The sequence below is a fragment of the Parasteatoda tepidariorum genome, chromosome 1 (assembly GCF_982258835.1).
Source record: "Parasteatoda tepidariorum strain Cologne lab strain chromosome 1, Ptep-v5.0, whole genome shotgun sequence".
NCBI lineage: Eukaryota > Metazoa > Arthropoda > Arachnida > Araneae > Theridiidae > Parasteatoda > Parasteatoda tepidariorum.
In genome coordinates, this window is record NC_141755.1 from 104,206,945 (window position 1) to 104,231,992 (window position 25,048).

Genomic DNA, 25,048 nt, shown 5'->3' on the forward strand with positions numbered 1-25,048 from the left:
AAACCTTATAATTACCTAGATTTAAGACTATTTTACCCTTAAGACTAGCTTTATTCAAGGATTTTTTCATGCTGAGACAACCTCGATTTAAGGTTACTTTCCAAGGTTTTGGATTAGAGTAATGTGCGAAGAATACAGCAGATTGTGACAGATCTCATTTTAAGATTAGAATGTAATTATTAATGCCCGGATTTTGATGACATTTACATTTTTGGACATTTTTTGTCCTTCAGAGCATTTTTTGAGATTTATAGGGCATTTTCTTTAAATTTTGGGGCGTATTTTGCATTTTAAAGCATTTTTTAAATTTTTTGTTAATTTTTTCTAATTTTTATTGTTTTTTATAATTTTTTATTATTACACTGGCTTCCAAACAATGAAGAAAATCTCTAGGATATTAAAAGGTGAAGCAGCATCTTTTCAAATTGAAGAAGAATTGTCAGTAAGTGTGACCGTCCTTTTCAAGTACGCACCAATAACATCAGTAGACGTTGAAAGAAGCTTCTCTTAGTATAAAAATTTGCTTTCAGACAAGAGACGCTCGTTTACATTTCAAAACATTAAAAAAAAATTTAATAATCCACGGTAATTCTGATATATAGTAATATTATGAGATAGAAGTTGTTATATTCATTTAAGTTTCTATATAAAATGAAAATGTTTTGGAGTCAATATATTTTGCTTTTTTTGTTGTTATTTTAGGATATACAACTTATTTTTCAAACTTTAATGAACGTAGAACAAGTATTGCATTGCTTTATATTTTTTGAAACGACTCATAATAATTTTAAAGAGTAAAACATTGTTTTAGTTCAATATTTTTACTTTTTTGCACTTTTGGAGGGCATTTTTTGCAGTTTGTAAGGGCATTAATTGAGATTTTTTAGGTCATCAAAATCCGGGCTCTTGTAATTATGAATGCGGTTTACGTGTAAGTCGCATAACCTTTTTAGGTTTACATTAAAAGGTTTTTGCTAAGTGAAAATAAACTTTATTTTGCTGTCTGGGTATACAGCATCTTCTCTTTACAAACTATGAAAGTTTGACATACTTTTTCGAACGCCAACAGAATCTTCTATTTTAATGCATGCTAATTTTTTTCATTTATTACAAATTTTTGTTTTACCACAATTTTCTGTTTTTTAAAAAAGTACAAATACCTCACAAATGAATTGCGCAAACCTTGAACTTTTATCATTTTTCAAAAAACTTTCAACTTACATGATTCGGTCGATATATAATTTAAGACTGAGATTGATAAATATGGAGGAAATTCATCGATTCCTCTGCCATTGTCACTTCCAATTGGGATTGCAAACCCAGCAGGGTTTGCAATCCCTATTGGAAGTGACAATCTGTAAAAGCATAAATATACTACTATCGAGCTTAGAATGAGATTCCCATCATTTTTTCCAAATATTTAGTTATAACTTGAAATTTTATTCTTGATATTATTATTTTGAACACATGTACCTCTATTTTGGTATCGTAAATACTTGTACCTGTATCATTGGCAATGCAATTTATTCAGTAATTGCTATAAAAAGTAATTTTTTTTCTATTTAAGTAACTTGAAAAATACAAATTAAGGTAAACCATGATGATTTTATGGCGAGACATTTTTTTACTTTTATTTTCAACCTCAAAGAAGAGCGAGCATATGCAATAAAAATTTTGAGAAATAAACAAATTTTTCTAATTATTTTTGCAACGAAGGATATTGTTTATTTATATCTCGACCCGCCGTATTCAAGGGCACAAGAGAGTTGCAACGAAGGATATATAGTTATTGTTTAAATCAAAAAGTGAGGAAAGATACGCGAAAAAGCATTTAAAATTGCAATGAATTTCGAAAAAATTAAATTTCGTAAAAAACCAAAAATTCCGTTTTAAGTTTACAAACAATAATGGCCTTTTCAGTTCATAAAATCTAACTTTGTAGTTGCATTTTCAGGGATGCAAAGGCAGATTCTGGACGATAATTTCTACTACAAGTTTAGCAGTTAATAATTATCGGACTAATAATCGAATATAAATTTCATTTATTCTTTTTTCAGTATTTTTGTATCTCCACACTTTGTCGGAATGTCCCGCAGTGGAAAGACACGGTTCCCAGTAGAACAGTGACATCACTAGCTGCGGTCAGTAAGCGGGTGGGTGACCACTTTGATCAGCCTGCGTAGGGACTGCTAGTGGGCGGTATCGGTCCTCGTTAAACTGTTCTACCGTGAAGTGCTCGACTTCGAGCGCAGGTCATCCGGCTGCCAAAGCAGGGGAGGCATCCCCTCTGCAAAGAATCAAAATTGCGATGGCATGTCTTTGGATCATCCTCGGGGATGTTTCCCAAATCCTCACTAGTAGCAGATTGTGCAGCTCTAGTGCGACGTAAAAACATTACCTGCGTCGGAATACTATGTCGAATGTCTTAAGAATTCATGATCGTTCATGCAAGGACATTCAAAATTTGGACATTTAAGTCCTGATCTTAAAAATCGTTTCAAAGTTTCAATTAGTTCGTTCGGGAGTGAAGTTAATAAAGGAATTTTTCGTATTGGTTTAACATAAGCCATTGTTACAAATAAAGCTCTAGAATATTCCGTTAAAGAGTTTATTGCACGTTTCATTTTTTTACAAATTCAGTGATCGATAGCCTGTGAGTGATAAGTCACTGAATTAGTATTTCTACAGTAATTTCTAGTTTATTTTGTTTATAGATGTATTTTTACAACGCGTTTTTATAACGTTAAAAAAATTTAAAACTACAGTAATTGAAATAAAGAAAAATAAATTATGTACTGAAAAGCAAAGTCAACGAAGAAGAGATTCATTTGGGAGAAACAAAAAAAAACAATCGCCAAGCTATTACTGACTCCATGCTGATTAATTAATTTTGGCAATTAGTACTATTGGTATTGTGGTAATCGGTGTTGTTTTAATAGGTACCAAATATACTTATAAAGGTACTATTGTAGGTACCGTGGTAATAGGTTTCTTACAGCCCAACGAGAGTAATAACTATCGGACGAAATTACTTGATTGTGGTAACTTTTGACTACTCAACCTACTGCATCATTGCAACTGATACAGTTAATTTTATTTAAAAAAAATTTTTTCTCTTAATCTAATAACGTAAAGCTACCGTGAAGGACACTATATTAAAAAATGGAGATAGCTTTATTCATTGTGTTGTCCATGATTTCTCAGTGTTACTTTAGAGTCGGTAGTTGAATCAGGCCTGATAGATATTCTTATATTAAAAAACCTCAGATTTATCTGTCTACTGTTTTAATTACTGAGTAGATAAGCACGTTTATATAAACTTTTCTCTCTTGTTATGCGCGATACAAATAGACATACCTCAAATCGAAATTTGTTGTCAATTTACAAAAGGGGATAATATTGGGAAAAACGGAATTATTTTTAAAAGACTTGATTGTTCAGGAGGTCGTGGGTTCGATTCCCGCCGACCGAAGACCCTCCATGTAGTAAATGGTGAGTGACGAACGTTAAATCTGTCTAGTCGCAAAGTCCTCCCTGTTCCCATGACAAATCAATACCTCTGGGAGTACTGATGCAGGACTTTCCTTGTCGTCAGGATTGGTTCAAAATTTCTAGGCAACGGAGTTGAACATTAGTAGTCGTAAACCCAAAACTGGGTCGACTGTTCAACAACAGTTATAAATCTTAAGAACTCCCGCAGTGGACTGATCGTTAAGACACGGTTCCCAGCAGATCACCGAAGTCAAGCATCACTGGCTACGGTCAGTGTGCGGGTGGGTGACCACTTGGATCAGTCTGCGTAGGGACCGAGGGTGTGCGGTATGGGTCCTCGTTAAACTGTGCTACCGTAAAGTGTTCGACTTCGCGCGCAGGTCGTCGGGCTACCGAAGCGGGGGAGCCATCCCCTCTGCAGAGGATCAAAATTGTGATCCCATCGGATCATCTTCAGGGATGTTTCCCAGGCCGTCGCCAATAGCCTATTGTGCAGCTCTAGTGCGACGCAAATGAACTACAACAACAGCAAAAACTTAGAATTCATCAATTTTTCTTTCTTTCTTAAGATATGTTGTTGTTGTTGTCTCGACCTGCGCGCGAAGTCGAACACTTTACGGTAGCACAGTTTAACGAGGACCAATACCGCACACCCTCGGTCCCTACGCAGACTGATCCAAGTGGTCACCCACCCGCACGCTGACCGCAGTCAGTGATTCTTGACTTCGGTGACCTGCCGGGAACCGTGTCTTAACAATCAGTCCACTGCGGAACGATGAATTCTAAGATGAAAATAATCGCAGAGGAAAAGTCGGCCGTTTTTAAATAAGAAATGAACTACTGACACTTTCATCAGCTTTTTTTTAAAAAAAAAAATTTGTGAGAAATTCTTAGAACACATTTTAAGATAAACTTAGTAAAAAACGAACATAATATCTGGAGAATTAACTAAGGCTATGTCAACTAGATTCTCGTAAATTGCAACCAATATTTTAGTTTTTACTTTTTCGTGTAGAATCCTAAAAAAATTTCGTTTCTTAAAATTATTTTTCAATTATTTTATGTATTTTTCTGCATAGGGTAAACCAACCAGTGAAGGAACATTTCATATATATTGATTAAAAATAAGAATTTGAAAGTTTTTCTCTAGATTTATTGGTAACAATAGCTTACTGCCAAACAATTGGAAGTCATCTAGCAACAATTCGGATTACCTGGTCAAATAGACTTCTCTGGAAAATTTTTTGAATTTGTTATTATCTCCGCAACACCATGTTTCTTTGAAAAAATTATAAGGTGAGTGTTTGTATTTATATGTTAAGTGGAATTAATTGCATGTAATAGTTTTATTTTTCTCACTGTGAAAAAGAGAATTCGAAATATAGTTACTGAAGTTACGTTTTATTTTTTTTTAAGCATCATAGCATAATAAAGTACTGAGATAAGGGGGTGTTTATTCACTGGATCACCAAAAGATGAAAAATCAGTGAAGGAACAAGTGTTCCTTTACTGGATTTTTTTTCTAAGTTAATGAAAATAAAAGATAAACTTTAATTTTCTTGTACCTTTAGTGATGTTCCGCGTGAAAAGTATGTTAAAAATACGAAAAACAACTTCTAACCAGTGAGGGAACAGGCATGTTCTTTTACTGGGCTTAGATTCCCCAGTGAATGAACAGTATGTGTTAATATGTTGACACTTTAATTTTCAATTCATGATTACAAAAAAAAGTTAATATTTTCCAAGTATTTATATGTTATAATTTCAAGAATAGGCTTGCTTTTAAATATTTGTATGGCTTATAAATTCATAAAGAGCATTAAAAAATAACCAAAATTAAGTGTTCCTTTACTGGGTGTTCATTCACTGGTAAGAGCTGTTCCTTCACTTGGTCTTCTTACTACTTGTTATTTGAACCTCCAAAACTTTAAAACAATATTATGTAAGTTCTCAACAATTTTTTTTACATAATTTGCAATTAGTAGCAAATATGTTGACACTGACACTGTCATTTAACTAAAATTACGAATTTTGAAATTAATATGATTTTTTAAAAGGCAAGCGAAGCTCAAGTGTTCCTACTGGTTAGTTAACCCTACTTTCATATTTTCAAAGTTCTAAGGCTTAAAGTTTTTGCGAAGAAACAAAACCAAACGCAACGCTAAGTTGAATAACCAAAATAATGAGAGTGGCTCTTACGACTTTTTGTTGAGATATTATATGAACTTTCGTTCACTCGTAGTTAAATTTTATTAATTTGGAGGCTCGGCTCACCCACCCTGTTATTAATTGCTTCTCATTCATCATTGTTTATTTCTTCTTCAATATAAATATTTCCCACAAAAACACAGCATTTTGATTTCAAAATATGCAGCAGTTATTGTAGATTTATGTATTGTAGCGAAATGGACGATTATTTGGGTTTGAAAATAATCATATATGCTTGGAAAAAAATTAGCTTAATACAGATTGTGAGTCTTAATAAAAAGAAATAAATGTGAAGTAATTCTAATCGTTGAAGAGATTTAAAACAATTCAATTAGGGAACGGTTTTTTTATCTCTATTTAGCATTAAATTCTTTTCTTATTTTTAAAAATTTCGATATAAATGTTTATCTAGCAAAATGTAAGCTTTCTCTTTTGATCTACGTCTACTCGAATACGAGCTTATAAAATAAAGATTTCGTTCCAGAAAAATGAATTTTCAACAACAATGAATAAATAATATTTGAATAAAGAAACTAATAAAAGTACTATAAGGATTTGTAATAACTTTCGTGCAGATTGAAATATTTAAAAAAAAAAAAACTTGTAAAATTACAATACAAAATTATGCTAATCACCACGTCAAATTTCAACTCTGTGTTGTTTTATTTTAGCGGACAGTAGATCAACCAGTATATTTTTTTAACTACAAGTTTAACAGCTAATCATTCTCGAACTAATAGTTAAAACTGGAATTTTTTTTATTCCATAAATTTTTTTTACGCATTTTACACAATTTCAAATTTCTGAGTCTGATAGATTTTGAGCAGTAAAGCAAAATGTAACGTAAAGAAAATAATTAGTACAAAAAGAGAAAGAACTTCGGAGAAAAAACTATAGAAATAGTTAGTACTTTTAGTTTATGAATAAATGTGGTTCTTTAAATGCGTCGAATTCCAACTCTGTGGTTGCATTTTTGGGGCTGGTAAAGTGGCCAGAGTAGTATTTTTTCCAACAAGGTCAACATTCACGAGCAAACTATCGAATTTAAATTATTTTTATCCTATTGTAATTGCTGTACACTTTTCTATAAACCTTTATTTTAGATTTTATTTTATAACCGTCGTTGAAGAGCCGACCGTGGAGGGCTTTTTTGATAGAATTAACCAGCATTTGCGTTACACGGAGAGGAAAACCACGAATACCTCCAACGGTTATCCTGACGGCAAGGAGACTTCTTTAGATTCCTCGTCATTTCATTGTGCTTAACTGAATTGTTTTCACTCTAAAAGAACAAATTAAAGATTTTGTTGACAAAGATTTAATCATCCATTTTTTGTTAATGAAGCCCTTAAAATTGATTTTGTAATTAGTTGACAAACAAAATTCAATTTATCAATTAGCTGCATGCTTTATATTGTAATAAAAATTAACTTCAGTCATGCTTTTTTTTACGGGAAAATAAATGAGATCATTACAGTTTCTATTCGAAATTTGTAAATAACTATATTTTACGAAAAAATATGAAACCTATCTCTCCCAAAAAATTTCGATACGAATTCTTTAGGTCTCTTGACTGTGAATAACTTTTCACAAGAAATAAAATTTTAAATAAAGTTCTCTTATTAAGTACAAAAAATAATACCTGCTCACTCCTTCTTTTTAATATTTTATTTAACAGCTTCCCTGACTATCCCGAGTTAACTCGGGTATGTATATATTGCAACGATTTATTATCCCGAGTAAACTCGGGTATGTATATATTGCAAAGATTTATTATTCCGAGTAAACTCGGGTATGTATATATTGCAAAGATTTATTATCCCGAGTAAACTCGGGTATGTACATATTGCAAAGATTTATTATTCCGAGTAAACTCGGGTATGTATATATTGCAAAGATTTATTATCCCGAGTAAACTCGGGTATGTATATATTGCAAAGATTTATTATTCCGAGTAAACTCGGGTATGTATATATTGCAACGATTTATTATCCCGAGTAAACTCGGGTATGTATATATTGCAAAGATTTATTATTCCGAGTAAACTCGGGTATGTACATATTGCAAAGATTTATTATTCCGAGTAAACTCGGGTATGTATATATTGCAACGATTTATTATCCCGAGTAAACTCGGGTATGTATATATTGCAAAGATTTATTATTCCGAGTAAACTCGGGTATGTATATATTGCAAAGATTTATTATCCCGAGTAAACTCGGGTATGTACATATTGCAAAGATTTATTATTCCGAGTAAACTCGGGTATGTATATATTGCAAAGATTTATTATCCCGAGTAAACTCGGGTATGTATATATTGCAAAGATTTATTATCCCGAGTAAACTCGGGTATGTATACATTGCAAAGATTTATTATCCCGAGTTAACTCGGGTATGTATACATTGCAAAGATTTATTATCCCGAGTTAACTCGGGTATGTATATATTGCAAAGATTTATTATCCCAAGTAAACTCGGGTATGTATACATTGCAAAGATTTATTATCCCGAGTTAACTCGGGTATGTATACATTGCAAAGATTTATTATCCCGAGTTAACTCGGGTATGTATACATTGCAAAGATTTATTATCCCGAGTTAACTCGGGTATGTATACATTGCAAAGATTTATTATCCCGAGTAAACTCGGGTATGTATACATTGCAAAGATTTATTATCCCGAGTTAACTCGGGAGTAGCAGAATTCGTCCATACGTTTTGTTTTATCACGTTTTTATTCGGCTGGTAGCAAATCAAAAAAATAATAATCTGCCGTGATTGGAAGTTTATCAATTTTTGTTTGGGAGTCTTGATATTTGTGAGACTGCAGACGTGTTTTATACAATTGGGTATACTATAGCCTACGTCACAGGTTGTGTTATTCCTACTAAATTTAACCCATGAACGGCATTTTCTGCGAGCCTAACTTCAGGCCACAAATAAACAAACGAAGTGTTTGATCGTTTAAATAGCTGCTCGCCAGATTTTATTGCATTATAAAGAAAAGTAATTGATATTCGATTTTTGATTAATAATTGATTTATGTGGATAGTGGCATAGAATTTAGCATTGCGTCATGGTAAATGTTATTCCTACTAAGTGGAAGTAGTTGTGTTTTTTTAATATTATACCCAATTGTATATACAATGGTTGATGAATTTACATTGAAAAAAAAAGAGTAAAAAGTTTCGCGAGCGCGAGCGAAAGTGCAGATGATTTTTCAGATTATGAAGCTATGAACATATACAAAGACTAATAGTTAATATTTTTCACGTGTCCGAGATAATTTGGAATAGTAAATTGATGGTACATTAAATATTTTTTAAGAATAAAAAAATTAAAATTCCAACTTTGAACGTGTGTATTATATTTTGTTTTACTTCCTTGTATTTATTAATGAAATAGAAAAAAAAAGATGTTGATTTTTTGCATTTTTTTTTTACTTCCAAAAAATTGGTTAGGGAAGCGATTAAAAAAAAAGAATGCCGAATGTTCGTAAATGCGATAAATGTCATTCACACTGTTCCGGAATAATCAATTGCCGATGGCCAGTTTAAGAGGAATGCTTGGCGATTAAATTGGCGAAGTTTTCTGTGGGAGCAACCATTTCAGTTGAGTGGTACCGACGGGTGAAGATCTGCTAGCAGTCGATTTTGTGTGGGCGACGAAGGAAAGAGAGGATAATAAAGAGAGCCTTTCAAACCATCGATTCTCATCTTTTATCGAACCACGTGTTATAACACTGAGCCTTTTGTGGAAATCCTATCATGCTGTGTGCAGCAATCTTAAAATGATTTCTCAAGACAGGAGTATTTTTTTTCATTCAGCATTTATCGAATGGCGGTTACACATTGAGATCCTAAATTCACTTTTTTAAATCCCACGTGTTTTTGGGTCGGTTTGGAAATTTTTCTGATTCACATGATTTGGAATGCCTGCCAATGGATGTTGATATGGGCGGTTTTTGACGAGATCAACAAACAACAACAAGAGGAAGAATGGAATCGAAGAAAGAGTCTTCATTCTGTGTCTTCTTCTGTGCCTTCTCCTTTCTTCTTCTTCTGGTGTTAGGAGTGGTGGGGTGGAGAATCATCACCATAGAGGATAAACTCTTGAAGATGAGTTGGGAACATGAGGAGCAACAGATGAGGATTGTCAGCTTGGAGGAGAGGATAGATCTTCTCTCGCAGAGGGTGAGTACCTTTCTTTCTTTCACCCGAAAGGATGACCTGTTGTGTTAACACATCTCTCTCTAAGGAGTGCTATAGATATACAACACTCTTTTTTTTAGAACCTAATGTGTTCTATTTTCTCAATTTTTTTTAGTGCTCCTCGCACTATTGTATTGATATATTTTGCTATATTGATGCAATATTAGAAAGCACTCCTTATTGCGGATATATACGTGTGAGCTGATGAAAATAATATATCTTTTCTTTATTTTATTTTCTCGCTTCTGATACTATACAGCTTTATTTTTTTTATGGGACTGAAACCGGTTTGCACTTGCTTACGTTCGTGTATACAATTGGATAAATTAGACGATATATTGTATAAATATAGAATATTTATTATATCAGGTACTATATGATTATATTGTAATAGTTACATGCTTTGCACGAGTTTGTATGCAATACTTTTATATTTAAACATACATGTAATGGGTTTTTATTCAGGAGATTTTTTTATGTACTTCCTATTTGTATTTATTTTTAACTTATTGCATTACAATGTTAACCAATTAATACACGGACGTAAACAAGTGCAAACCGGTTTCAGCCACGTAAAAACAATAAAGTTCTATAGCATCACCTGATCATTGAGATTTTACATAGAATCTCATAGTGCGTCTAATAATTTGGTTAGGGACTATATATATATATATATATATATATATATATATATATATATATATATATATATATATATATATATATATATATATATATATAAAGGTTATCGATGATCTTACTGGAGAAATGTTGGGTGTTGATTATGATGTTAACTATAGCTTAAGTATTTTTTATTAAGATCCGAGTTTTCCATAGATGATGTCTTTTACCTTTTGATAGATACGTTGACGTCTTGACCTTTAATGGATTATTTATAAAATTTTGATAATATAGGGTCCATATAATATTTACATTTAGCAGATAACATATTTTCATTTGTCAAAACGTGAACAAATGCGTGATTGCAATTTTCTAAATTTTTGTGAAAGAGTGCCACGTTGTAAATGATTTGATACAAGTATTGCCCTAACTTCGGAATGAAATCTGAAGTATGCTGTTGTTCTTGGTGGACAAATTTTTTTCCAGGTTGATATTCCATGAACAAGTTCTGCTGCAGTAGATTTTATATCCTCCTTAAAAGCTGACGGAATTCCTAACATTAAAAATAAGAATGGTAAAACTTCTGGCCAGCGTTAATCTTGGTGACTCATTAAAGGGGTTTTCAATGTTCTGTGGAGATTTTCAATCAAGCCGTTCGATCGTGGGTCGTACAGTGTAATACGATTCTTGTAGAATCCTAAAAGTTTAGCGAGCTTTCTGTACTGAGTTCATTCGAATGGGTGACCATAGTCAATTGTTATTTAGGTGGGTCTGCAAAATCTCGCTATTCCCGTACTTTTATAGATCTCTCGCAACAGTTTCGGCCGTGCATTCTTCTAATGGCACAGTCGATCATAGTAATGGGAGGCTGAATCTTTGGCATAGTATACAAGTTCGAACCCATCGTCTGCAATCTTTATTTATATCTGGCTAAATCAATCTATTTATATAGTTGAGTAATCTTGCAATAGTTTCAATACCTGAATGTGATAGTTGGTTAATCGAATAAAAAATTCTCTTCTAAACTTTAATGGAATATAAGGTAGAAACGCTTCATTTGATAAATCACTGTAAGTTCATTGTTTAGAATGAGGAATTTTAAGTTTGTTGAAAATTAATGAGCCAGGAGTTTTTAAAAGGTATTCTTTTAATTCGCCATCTATTCCTTGTTCTTTAGCTATTTCTTTACAGTCTCTGACCAAATTATTAGACGGACTATAAGATCTTAGTTATCAGAATCTTAGTTATCAGGATAATTATAAGAATCTTAGTTATCAGGTGATACTATACAGCTTTATTGTTTTTACGTGACTGAAACTGGTTTGCACTTACTTACGTTTGTGCACCAATTGGTTAAATTAGACGATATATGATATAAATTCGACGATTTGATAAATTGAACGATATATTATATAAATATGGAATATTTATTATACCAGGTATTATAGTAGAATATAATAATAATTAGATCAAATGATTCGAGACACTGTAGTTTTTTAATAATGACATGTTTTGCACGAGTTTATACGCAATACTTTTATACTTAGATACAGGGTTGGGTTTTTGACGTCAAAAAGTGGTTTTTGACATGACAAGGGTATAATACTGGTTTAAACCGTCAGAAACCCGTCAAAAATGTCAAAAACTAAAGTTTGCCAAAAAAATATATAAACTTCAAAACTACCAACAGTTGCCATGCATTATATTGAAATTTAATTATACTATAGGTAATCAGCAGGTTTTAAAATATTTTTTAATTAAAATTAAGGTAAAATAACAGATTTAAAATCTCAGAGATTTATATTCAAATGCATGTGCAGAAAAATTTTGCACAAAATTTTTTTAAATATTTATATTTTGAAAATAAATTTTTTTTTTGATACTTAAGAAAATTAAAAGTTTATTACTATGCATTTTTGACATATAAGGAACATATAACTAATATTTATAAGGAACTTACAAGTTATGTTGTATAAATACAAACTTGATACAAGTGTATGAAAAAAAATTTTAATGTTATACCGAATATCTTTATTATCCAGTATGTTAATTTGAATTTAAAAGTAGTTATATTTGTGAATAATGATAAATATAATTCATATTGTTTATTATATTTATTTATAATTATTGCACTTATCATTTTAAAACAATTTTTATCTCTTAATTTTTTCCCCCCACTTGTATTAAGAATACAAATAATGCATATCTTGAAAGCAAGAAGTAATTATTCAACAGCTGAATATTTAGATACTCAACAAAACTATGTATATAGTATTCAGCAAAATGAAATTCACAAGTATTTGGATAAACTAAATTTTCAGCATAGTAAATGAATAGGCTGAATATACTGTAAATCGACACTAACTACTCTGTGTATTTAACAGAAAGCACTTAAATTTGTATTGTCTTATGTTAAAAAGATTATTAAGAAGATTTAAAAGAATATTAAAAAGATTTTTCTTTAAAAGATGTCTAATGTACAAAACTGCTAATGTTTATCTTTAAAAATGTCTAATTTTTAGTATAATCTATACTATACACTAAATTTGGTTATAAATAAATTTCTTAATATCACTGCAGATTTTCAATAACACATGAAAATGAATACATAATATTACAAAAGATGTGAGTTTTCAAAAGTACAAGATTTTGGTTACTATTCAAAATATAAGTGTTTCTTCGAAATTTTAAATTTATTTTTTCTAGAACATATTTAGAAACACTATCCTTTATAAAAAATATATAAATTTTACGTATTAATTAAATTTCACATATGAATATAGGTTTTTGACATTTTCGACATTTTTGACAGTGAGGTTTTTGACGTGACGGTTTAAACCATGGTTTAAACTGTCAAAAACTGTCACATGTCAAAAACCTGCCAACCCTGCTTAGATATACATGTAATGTGTTTCTATTCAGGAGATTTGTTAGATACTTCCTATTTATATTGATTTTTAACATATTGCATTACAATGTTAACTAATTAATACACGAACATAATTAGGTGTAAACCGGTTTCAATCTCCTGAAAACAATATCATAAGTATCACGTGATAATTATGATGGTTTTTTTTCTTAACTTGCAACAGAGTACAGAAGTGTAGCGCCCAAAGTAGGACTGACAGTATTGTTGGCGGCATATAGTTTTATTTCAGTTGTATTGCATATTTGAAGAAATTATCCAAAATCCAGGGCCGCACTAGTTGTAACCAAAAGAAGTTGACCTAAAATCTTAAGGTGAAATACTAGTAAATGTGAAATACTAGTTGTTATAATAAACTGTGTGTAATAGTCGTTATAATAAATTATAAATAATAATAAAATTTTAAATTATTATAAATAACAAATTTTTTATAAAAATTTTTTATGATAAATTATTAGAAATAAGAAATAATTACAAATATTAAATAACGCATACTTTAACAGTAAATTAAAAAAAAAACTTTATGAAACGAGAGAAATTGTTTTATAACCGAATAATGACTTTGATAATTTTGCATATGAATATACTGAGACATATTCATAGTAATCGCCGGTTGAAATGTGTATTTAATTGAGATACTTGCAGAAATACCTAAAATAAAATTATTTTTCAATTTTATAAAATTCTTTATCATTGAAGCAAGCAATACAAATAAAATTTAGGATCACTGGTATTTTACAAGTGCAGTTCAAATGTGAAAATTGTGTTTATTAATGTTTTCATTTCGAAGAGAATAGGTACTGAAAATAAACTATCTATATTTTAATAATAGTTGTAACTTCTAGAGCCTTCATATGAATTTTTATATGCTCTAAATATCGAATTCTTTTCTCGAGTTTGCAGATTTTTAATAAAAATGAGTAAACATTTATTTTTAAAATTCTTTAATATTTTGAATTATAAAGCAATTTCTTGAATTCATTGTTCCACTTTCATTCCCTGAAAGAAATTTTCTTCAATTTATATTTCCTAATTTATTTGAATAAAAAAAATGATAAAAAGACTGAAATTTGATTTAAGTATTGCGAAATTTATTTTTAGTTGTGTTTTCTTGTTAGCTGTGTCTAGATTTATTGAGTATTGAAAATGACTAAAAGCCAAACTAGAAATCTAGAAGTCCATTGATTCATATAAAAAGGAAGATTTAATCAATGTTAATTTTAAAATTAAACCAAATTTTAAAAATTTAGCTTTTATTTTCGTGAACTGTTTTTCTGTAATAAATTACGTGTCTGGGCAATTTAAGAAACGTAACTTTTGCTTATTTATTTCTCCTGCAGCAAATAAATTATTAATAAAACTGATTTTTTTTAAATAAGCAAGCCCGAGTGAGTTTAGCTGTGTTTTCTATCTTTTTTTTTTATTTATTTATTTATTTTTTTATTTATTTTTTAGGGCAGCAGGTAAATTGAGTATTTGAGTATTTTAAAGACCAATATATCCAGTCAGTCTATACATATGTTTATACTAAATAGAAAATTAAAAATCGAATTTAGGAAAAAAAAATTGCTAACAAAAATAAGATTTTTTTTGGAGCGCAGCAGGTAAATTGAGTATTTGAGTATTTTAAAGACCAATATATCCAGTCAATCTATACATATGTTTATACTAAATAGAAAATTAAAAATCGAATTTAGGAAAAAAAAATTGCTAACAAAAATAAGATTTTTTTTGGAGCGCAGCAGGTAATTTGAGTATTTTAAAGACCAATATATCCAGTCAATCTATACATATGTTTATACTAAATAGAAAATTAAAAATCGAATTTAGGAAGAAAAAAATTGCTAACAAAAATAAGATTTTTTTTGGAGCGCAGCAGGTAAATTGAGTATTTTAAAGACCAATATATCCAGTCAATCTATACATATGTTTATACTAAATAGAAAATTAAAAATCGAATTTAGGAAAAAAAAATTGCTAACAAAAATAAGATTTTTTTTGGAGCGCAGCAGGTAAATTGAGTATTTGAGTATTTTAAAGACCAATATATCCAGTCAATCTATACATATGTTTATACTAAATAGAAAATTAAAAATCGAATTTAGGAAGAAAAAAATTGCTAACAAAAATAAGATTTTTTTTGGAGCGCAGCAGGTAAATTGAGTATTTGAGTATTTTAAAGACCAATATATCCAGTCAATCTATACATATGTTTATACTAAATAGAAAATTAAAAATCGAATTTAGGAAGAAAAAAATTGCTAACAAAAATAAGATTTTTTTTGGAGCGCAGCAGGTAAATTGAGTATTTGAGTATTTTAAAGACCAATATATCCAGTCAATCTATACATATGTTTATACTAAATAGAAAATTAAAAATCGAATTTAGGAAAAAAAAAATTGCTAACAAAAATAAGATTTTTTTTGGAGCGCAGCAGGTAAATTGAGTATTTGAGTATTTTAAAGACCAATATATCCAGTCAATCTATACATATGTTTATACTAAATAGAAAATTAAAAATCGAATTTAGGAAGAAAAAAATTGCTAACAAAAATAAGATTTTTTTTGGAGCGCAGCAGGTAAATTGGGTATTTGAGTATTTTAAAGACCAATATATCCAGTCAATCTATACATATGTTTATACTAAATAGAAAATTAAAAATCGAACTTAGGAAGAAAAAAATTGCTAACAAAAATAAGATTTTTTTTGGAGCGCAGCAGGTAAATTGAGTATTTTAAAGACCAATATATCCAGTCAATCCATACATATGTTTATACTAAATAGAAAATTAAAAATCGAATTTAGGAAAAAAAAATTGCTAACAAATTTTTTTTGGAGCGCAGCAGGTAAATTGAGTATTTGAGTATTTTAAAGACCAATATATCCAGTCAATCTATACATATGTTTATACTAAATAGAAAATTAAAAATCGAATTTAGGAAGAAAAAAATTGCTAACAAAAATAAGATTTTTTTTTGAGCGCAGCAGGTAAATTGGGTATTTGAGTATTTTAAAGACCAATATATCCAGTCAATCTATACATATGTTTATACTAAATAGAAAATTAAAAATCGAATTTAGGAAAAAAAAAATTGCTAACAAAAATAAGATTTTTTTTGGAGCGCAGCAGGTAAATTGAGTATTTGAGTATTTTAAAGACCAATATATCCAGTCAATCTATACATATGTTTATACTAAATAGAAAATTAAAAATCGAATTTAGGAGGAAAAAAATTGCTAACAAAAATAAAAAAAATTTATGGAGCGCAGCAGGTAAATTGAGTATTTGAGTATTTTAAAGACCAATATATACAGTCAGTCTATACATATGTTTATACTAAATAGAAAATTAAAAATCGAATTTAGGAAAAAAAAATTGCTAACAAAAATAAGATTTTTTATTGACTGGTTATAAAGTATGACTTAGGTGTATTCTTTCAGCAGAGTTCTAATTTTAATTATTAAATATATGTACTTCTTAAAGTATGTAGTGTCTAAATGTTCGGTTTTGCTTAAAATCTACACATTTTAAAACTTTTCCCTATTGTTCATTTTGAATTTTTTTAAAAAGTCTTACAACGATACATTAAAAATAAGTTTACCTTGAAAATTTATTATCTTTAAATAAAATAAAGTACCTTGATTTTTGGGCATTTTTGGAGTTGTTGTTTCCAGCCTTGTCTCGACGTTGTTTTTAGAAACAATTTTAAGTTCTAAGAACAACTCTAAATGCGGCGCGTCGCAATGTTCTTTTTAAATTGCTTGAGAGGAATCAAATAACATCGGATCATGTTCAATAATGTCTCTTATTGTCAAACAAAGATCACAGAGCATCAGATCGATAATCTGATCAAAGTAGATGGTCTCTATCAGATCGCGTCCATTTTTAAACTGAATCATGTTCGGTTGTTTCTGAGAAACAGACGTCTTTGTAAGTTTTTTTTTAAAAATGCTTTTGTAGCTGAAATTTCATTGCGAAAAATTTAAGACATTATTTTTTTTTTCTCAAGAACATTTAGACGGATTTCAAATATCACTGTAGAATATTAATTAAACGAGAATTTCCTCTGAGAGAAATTACTTATTTTGTCATTAATGCGACAAGTGACGATATAAAAAAGTATTATTTATAATTTAATGACTTTAATAAACTTTAATAAAATAAATATGTCAGCTGTCATCTTAATATTTAAAACTAACTGTGCCAATGTATTCGTTGTTAGCAAACCATTAATCAACTTTAATTTTTATTCTGAAAATGTTTGATTGAAAAATCTTTTTTCTTTTTAGCTTCAATTGTTTAAGATAGAAAATTTTACTGTAAACACCATAGAAATGATATGATAACTGTTAATTTACGATAGTGCAACATTATTCATAGCTCGGCTTATTATTCATTTAGGGGCGTATAGTACACAATGTCCTTCATGGTAACCCAGAGAAAAAATTAAGAGGAGATAAGTCAGGTGATCTGGGTGGCCAGGCAACGGGACCATCACGCCAAATCCAATTGTTTCCAAATGTCCGGTTTAAATAGTCCCCAACACACGTTCCCTAATGAGATCAAAGAATATTCCCCCCCCCCTCTATATTCTTTGATGAGATGGCGCCCCGTCTTGTTGAAACCACATTCCAAGCCGACATTGTGCGGGAATATCGATAAGCATTTCCGGAAGTGCCTCCTGATCAAAGGAGGGATACTTGCGAGTTTCCGGTCGAGGTGGTCAAATGTATGGTCAGATTAAATTGTCTTCCACGATAACTGCCCAAACATAAACAGTGAAGCGGTTGTGGTTGGGTACAGCTGTTACACTGATTTTTCTTCCTTCGGTACAAGCTGTACATGTGTACAATGCTATAAAAGTGTGAGTGAAAAAATAGAATATTAAATTCAAAATTTTTAAGTAATATTTTTTTCAGAAACTTTAGTTTAATTAATCTGAAGATGAACCGATGATTTCTGGTCAATATTCAATCAGTAATATTTGCTTTGGGTGATTAATAATTTAGTTATAATGTAATCTGTGTTTTAAGTAGGCAATCTCTGTTTTAACTCCTCAAAGATTAAAAGAGGAGTGTAAATTACTCTCTTAATTTTTTCCCCCTGCATATCTCTGAAATAGCTCTTGATTTACCTTTAAAAAAAACAATACATACAACGTTCATAATTCGTGTTTTGTGCATTGTTTATGAAATAACATTCATTGTTATAAATTCATTGTTTTCAAAGGTGGCGAGGAACCCTTCGGAAAGAAAGAACAACAGAAAATTAAAAAGAGAAACAGCGGCATGTGTTTGTCAACCGGGTGAGTTCCATTTTATTTACTTTTTCATTATAGCAGGATACATTTGGACACAAATTGTTTGGAAATGTAGTTTAAGGAAGAATAAGTTATACATTCGTTGATGAACAGGTTCTGCAGTGGACTGATCGTTAAGACACGGTTCCCAGACCATCACCGAAGTCAAGCATCACTGGCTGCGGGTGTGTGACCACTTGAATTAGTCTACGTAGGAACTGAGGGTATGCGGTATGGGTCCTCGTTAAACTGTTTTACCGTAAAGTGCTCGACTTCACTCGCAGATCGTTGGGCTGCCAAACCGGAGGTGTCATCCCCTCTGCAGAGGATCAAAATTGTAATGGCATGTCTTCGGATCATCCTCAGGGATGTTTCCCAAACCGTTGCCACTAGCCCATTGTGCAGCGCTAGTGCGACATTAATGAACTACAACAACAACGTTGACGAGTAAAAAATTTAATACAAGACAAAATTTTAAGCATTCGCAGAATAGATTTTAATTTTTGCTTTTTCGGGTTCTTGCTTTTTACTTGTCCAGCAGTAGTCTGATCGTAAAGACACGCTTCCGAGTAGGGCACCGAAATAAAGCATCACTGGCTGCTGTCAGTAAGCGGGTGAGTGACCACTTTGATCAACCCAAGTAGGGTGTGCGATATCGGTCCTAGTTAAACTGCTCTACCGTAGAGTGCTCGACTTCGCTCGCAGATCGTTGGGCTGCCAAACAGGAGGTGTCATCCCCACTGCAGAGGATCAAAATTGTGATGGCATGTCATCGGATGTTGTTGTTAATTTACGTCGCACTAGAGCTGCACAATGGGCTATTGGCGACGGTCTGGGAAACATCCCGGAGGATGATCCGAAGACATGCCATCACAATTTTGATCCTCTGCGGAGGGGATGGCACACCCGCTTCGGTAGCCCGACGACCAGCGCGCGAAGTCGAGCACTTTACGGTAAAACAGTTTAACGAGGACCAATACCGCACACCCTCGGTCCCTACGCAGACTGATCCAAGTGATCACCCACCCTCACACTGACCGCAGCCAGTGATGCTTGACTTCGGTGATCTGCTGCGAACCGTGTCTTAACGATCAGTCCACTGCGGGACATGTCATCGAATCATCCTCAGGGATGTTTCCCAAACCGTCGCCAGTAGCCCTTTCTGCAGCTCTAGTGCGACGTAAATAAACCACAACACACTAAAGCGAAACCACTTAGCGTGAAATATCGCTTTACATGAAACACATGTTTGGTCCCGTGAGTCAGCAATCAATTATTGTTGTATTTTACATGCTTAACATGAAATTTTCAAGCTAATTATCGTTTAACATGACAGGAAACTGGATGCAGGACAGATAATAAGCACGTGAATAATTATTCCTTTTGAGGAATGCTATTTCTATTTTGTTTCGTTCGAAGTTACAGATGGGCAAATAAATAAAATGATTAAAATAAAACAGTTTAATAAAGTTGTTAAAACTCTTAAGCTTATTTTGATTTGTTTGGTTCATAATAGTATTGTTTGCATAAATTAATGCAGTGCAGCACGCGTATTAATAGCACGTAATAAATTGTTTTCACGATGTGTCGGACCCGACGAGATTTGGTTAACTCGAAATAATTATGATAGCTAACGACGCTAACGAGGTTCGACTGTATAAAATACTAGCTGTACACTTGTACCTCGTGCGGGTGCAAAAAAATCCATAAACCAGTATTGAACAATACTAAGACATCACACACAAAATTGAAAGGCATATACTGACACAATTAAGAAAGCTAAATTAATTTCAATTGTTTTTTATTTTTGTAAAACACTTTATTTGTTGTTCCCTTTATCAGAATAACGATTAACTGTACTCAGTATCTCTTAGCATGACGCTATTCCTCGTGGTCAACTCATGATAGTCAAATTTTCCACTATCATGTACTTTCTTCGGTACTTATCCCTTTCGATGCCTTTCACGATACTTATTTTCCCAGTATCGGTATTAAAATGACTCAGTGTTATTGCAGCTTTAATTACCAAATACATCAATATAATACTTTTGTCGGTGGAAACAAACTGAAATCGAAATTTTAAAATCAAATAGATTTCTGATAAGGCAGTAATAAGGATTTTAGAGCATGACCACAGGTGGAAAAAAAGTTTTTTTTTAAATTCTAAATCGTCAAAATATAATACGTTATTTTTTCTACCACTGGAAAAAAGTATTCTCTGAAACAACGGAAAATACGTTGCAGAATTCTTACTAAAACTGCACCAATTACTATAATAACAATCTTATGTATAACCTTAATTAATTTAGCGTCATCGGCGTTTGATGATTTTTCATGATTCCCCTAAGCGAATAAGTACTTTTCTTCATTCACTTTGCTTTTTAACACATAAGTTGTTTTATTATTTTAATACATATTAACAAGATTAATTAAGGGGAATCATTAATAGTTCCTCTAAATGAATAAGTATCTTTACTCTATCTGCTTTTTAGTGCATAGATTTTTTTAAATTTCAATATGCATCTATTACCTAAATTATTTCAGCATCATCAATAATAGTATGGAGTTTTTTTTACGTTTCTCCTACAACGAATCAGTACTTTTCCATTAATTTTGCCTTTCAATGAAAACCTAAATTTTTCCATTTCAATTACTGTTGCTTTAAAATTATTTATATTTATAGAAACATCAATTATATAAATTTAGGGTTACTAATTTGGTGACGTAATCCAAGCTGTCACATTAACGTTGTTCATTTTATTTTATAACCGTCGTTGAACAGCCGACCCAATTTGTGGGTCTACGACTGCTAATGTTTAACTCCCCATAGCCTTTTAATTTTGAACCCAATCCAGAAGACAAGGGAACTCCCGGATCAAGTATTGGGTGAAATTTGCTTTCGTGGAGGACCTTTTGATGGAACTAACCCGCATTTGCTTTACATGGAGAGGAAGACCACGAAAACCTCCCATGGTTAGTCTGACGGCAAGGGGACTCTAACCCATAATCCGTCTATCAATGAGGATATTTTACGTCAGCTCTGTGGTCGGTGCAGGCCGGATGCGGATTTGTATCGACCAGCCATTGCAGGGGTTCGTACCTGATTCAGCTCATTGGAAGGCGAACGCTTTATCCCCTGAACCATCGCGGCTCAGCGTTGTTCATTGAATTTATCTAACACACTGAATAATAAATAATTAAATATTAAAGTGCGGGCAATAAACTCTTTTTTTTAAATCAAGAAGAGCTATGAGCTAACAAATATCACTGTAATATCTTTAAAATATTCGATTAAATAGAATCGTTTATAGTTTACTTTAGGATAATGGCTAACGCTTAATTAACCAGAAAATTCCATTTCGTTTTTCTTTCATCCTTCTCGAACGGTTAGTACTAGAATGTTCTAATGTCGACAGTGACCTTCCTTGTGCTTCGAGCTATCAGTATGCCAAATTTCGTCATACTCGATCGAATGGTTTTAGGAGTCTATAAAAGAAGCATAATATGAATTACGAGCGCATATTAGGAAAAGTAACTCTTTTTTTTTATTTATTTAAAAAGCAGATTCTGCAGAGAGTTTGTAGTAAAAGAGAATAATGCAATACAAAATGGTCAGGCAAATTAAAAAATGAAAAGAATTCAGCGTCCTGCAACTCTAAAGTTTAACTGTTAAGTTTCTTTAACGAATAAACTAAGACAAAACTAGATCTATATGATCGCAAACTATACACAAGTTTCGATCTTACTGAAAAAATGCACTTTTGGGTTAATTGCTAGTTATGATATATTGGATGAAACATTGAGCAGACACAGCTTCAAAACGGCCATTTCTTTTAAGAATTTACTTTTTTTTAAATAAATAAATAAATAAAAATTAAGTTTTTTTTTTCCATTAAGGAATATTGCAAACGTAAAATGTTTTTAATCGTGTTTCTAACAACACACGCTAGTGGCCCGAAAATGCAAAATTAAAAGGAAGATTGTGATAATTAAATTTCATTAATATCCCCATTTATTGAAAACCATTTCAATTAATTAACACTGAACATATCATAAGGAAGCATATAGTATCAAATGACCGTTAAGAAACTTATGAATCGAAAATGCGCTTATCATCTTATCGTTTTTGCACATTTGACTTCATGACTTTTTTCTAACAATTATGTACAGTTAATATTCTATTAATATTTTTTTAAATATTTTTGTTTTGTTTTGAATAATACTTGTCGTATTTCTACCACAACTGGTCATATGACCGGGTGAACAATTTATTGCTTTATAAAGTGATCGGATCAGAAATTACTATGTAATGCGTGTTCAACGTATTGCATTCAATGAGTTGCACATTTCTGCAAAGACTGTTGCGCAGTTAGCACAATCAAAATAACTCTGAATTCTAATTTCGAGAAAGTACGTTGCATTTTAGATTTGCATTTTTTAGTCAGAGCAAGTGACAAAAAGTAAATGTTTATGTAAGTATTGTAAAGTTTAAAAATATTAAAGAATTTATAAAAGCAGACGATTGTAAAGTCTAAAAATATTAAAGAAATAATGGGTTTGCAAAATCATAATTAAAATAAAGTAAACGCATAAGGAGATAAACTTAAAATAAAAGCAGACGATTAAATTAGAAGTCAATATTTAGAACGAGAGAGTTGTTGATTCTTTTTAGATTAGTTTTATTGTGGAATTTGAGTTTCCTTATATCCCGTTACGGGTTTTCTAGTTGTTTATGATGTTTTCACTATCCCGTTACGGGTATCGCATATTTCTTAATGTTTGTGTTTGTTAATAAAGTTTTTATTTAAAAGGAAAACTGAATAGTTCTTGATATAGCTTATGATACGTTACAGTATCTTATATTTTATTTTGATAACTTTACTTTATTTCTAAATAACTGTTAGTTTTTACCCAGAAAAATTCTTTCAAGTTCTTAGAACAAATAATATTAATTATAAGAAATATAGAAATAATAATAATCAGAAGAAATATTTTTTGTGGAAAATGTACAATGTTAGCACCCTGTATATGTAATAAATGCGTTGTGAAATGAATTAAAAATTCTTATTCTTTGTTCTTGTAATACATAAAAATTGGCAATATACAATTTTGTTTAATTTATAATAATGTTTTTATAGTTTATTTCCTTCCTAACATCCATATTTCATACATACATTCAATCAAAACACGAGTCCGGTTATTTGACCGGCTATGGTAGAAATAGGTAGGGGAGAGTGGGGTCAATTGTAACATTTTTTACTTAACTATTTTTAACTAACAAAAAATCCAATATATTATTAGTATTAATTGACAGACGAGTAAAGTAGACTATCCTCTACTAGAAAAAAAAATAAATACCTGATTTTAAATGTTATTATATTAGTTATTAACAATTTTTGACAGTCGAGCACTTGTTACAATTGTCCCCACTTACGGGGTCAATTGTAACAGTTCATAAATTCAACTAAAACATAGTTAATTATACATATTATCATAGTTGTGATAGATTTTTTTTTATTGATCAAAATAGTAGTGATATTTTAGGAGTAAAAATAATAATGAGCAGAGACCTAAAGGGTTAAACTTTTAACTTTAAGGGGTTAAAAATTTTAATTTATGCTGTGAAAGGTGACAAATAAAATAATGCACATGCAACATAAGATAAATGATATGGAAAACTATTGGTGGTTCTTAAAGAGTTAAGTAATGGTTTGTAAACATAAGATTATTTATTTTCGGCTGTTACAATGGTCCCTTTACTTATTGTTACAATCGTCCCCAAGACGCCATGTCAGCTTCATTTGTTAAAAACAATGCTAGTTAATTAATAAAACTAATTCTTTTTTATTGAAATGTTAATTAAGGTGTCCACTTACATATTCGGTTAATAATTTTTATTTGTTTATGCAAAATTACTTTGTTACAATATAATATTCTAATACCAAAAAAAGTACTTACGTAGCGTGAAAATATCTTTTGTGATGCAACTCTTTCAGAAGTACATAAAAATGGTTGCCAGCAGGGGTGTACATGTAGATTTATTAAATACACCTTGTGTGCCACCTAGGAACCAAATCTAGAACCCGACACTCGAAATTTTTGCTCTGTTACAATCGTACCCTGTTACAATTGACCCCACTCTCCCCTATAGATTAAGAGTTGGTATGTTTAGTGTTAATTAAAATGATTCATTTGAGAATGATTCATTGAAATTAAATTAGACCGACTGAAAAATTAAACTTTTTACGGGATCAAAAATCACGTTAAAGTTCATTTTTTAAAATAA

General features: G+C 31.0%; 1 protein-coding gene across 16 annotated transcripts in view; it reads left to right on the forward strand.

Annotated features, from left to right (window-relative positions):
- The first annotated feature begins 9,087 nt into the window (after nucleotides 1-9,087).
- Nucleotides 9,088-25,048, forward strand: part of LOC107437330 (uncharacterized) — a 92,172-nt gene continuing 76,211 nt past the window's right edge. For 2 of the 16 annotated variants that reach the window (XM_087149997.1, XM_087150029.1), the window contains exons 1-2: nucleotides 9,104-9,895; nucleotides 18,693-18,768. In XM_087149997.1, coding sequence (XP_087006123.1) covers nucleotides 9,701-9,895; nucleotides 18,693-18,768 — 271 coding nt within the window. In that variant the 5' untranslated portion in view covers nucleotides 9,104-9,700. Of the gene's footprint in view, nucleotides 9,896-18,692; nucleotides 18,769-25,048 lie in introns of all 16 variants that reach the window. The other 14 variants (XM_087150021.1, XM_087150008.1, XM_087150016.1 and 11 more) reach the window with 13 other exon arrangements.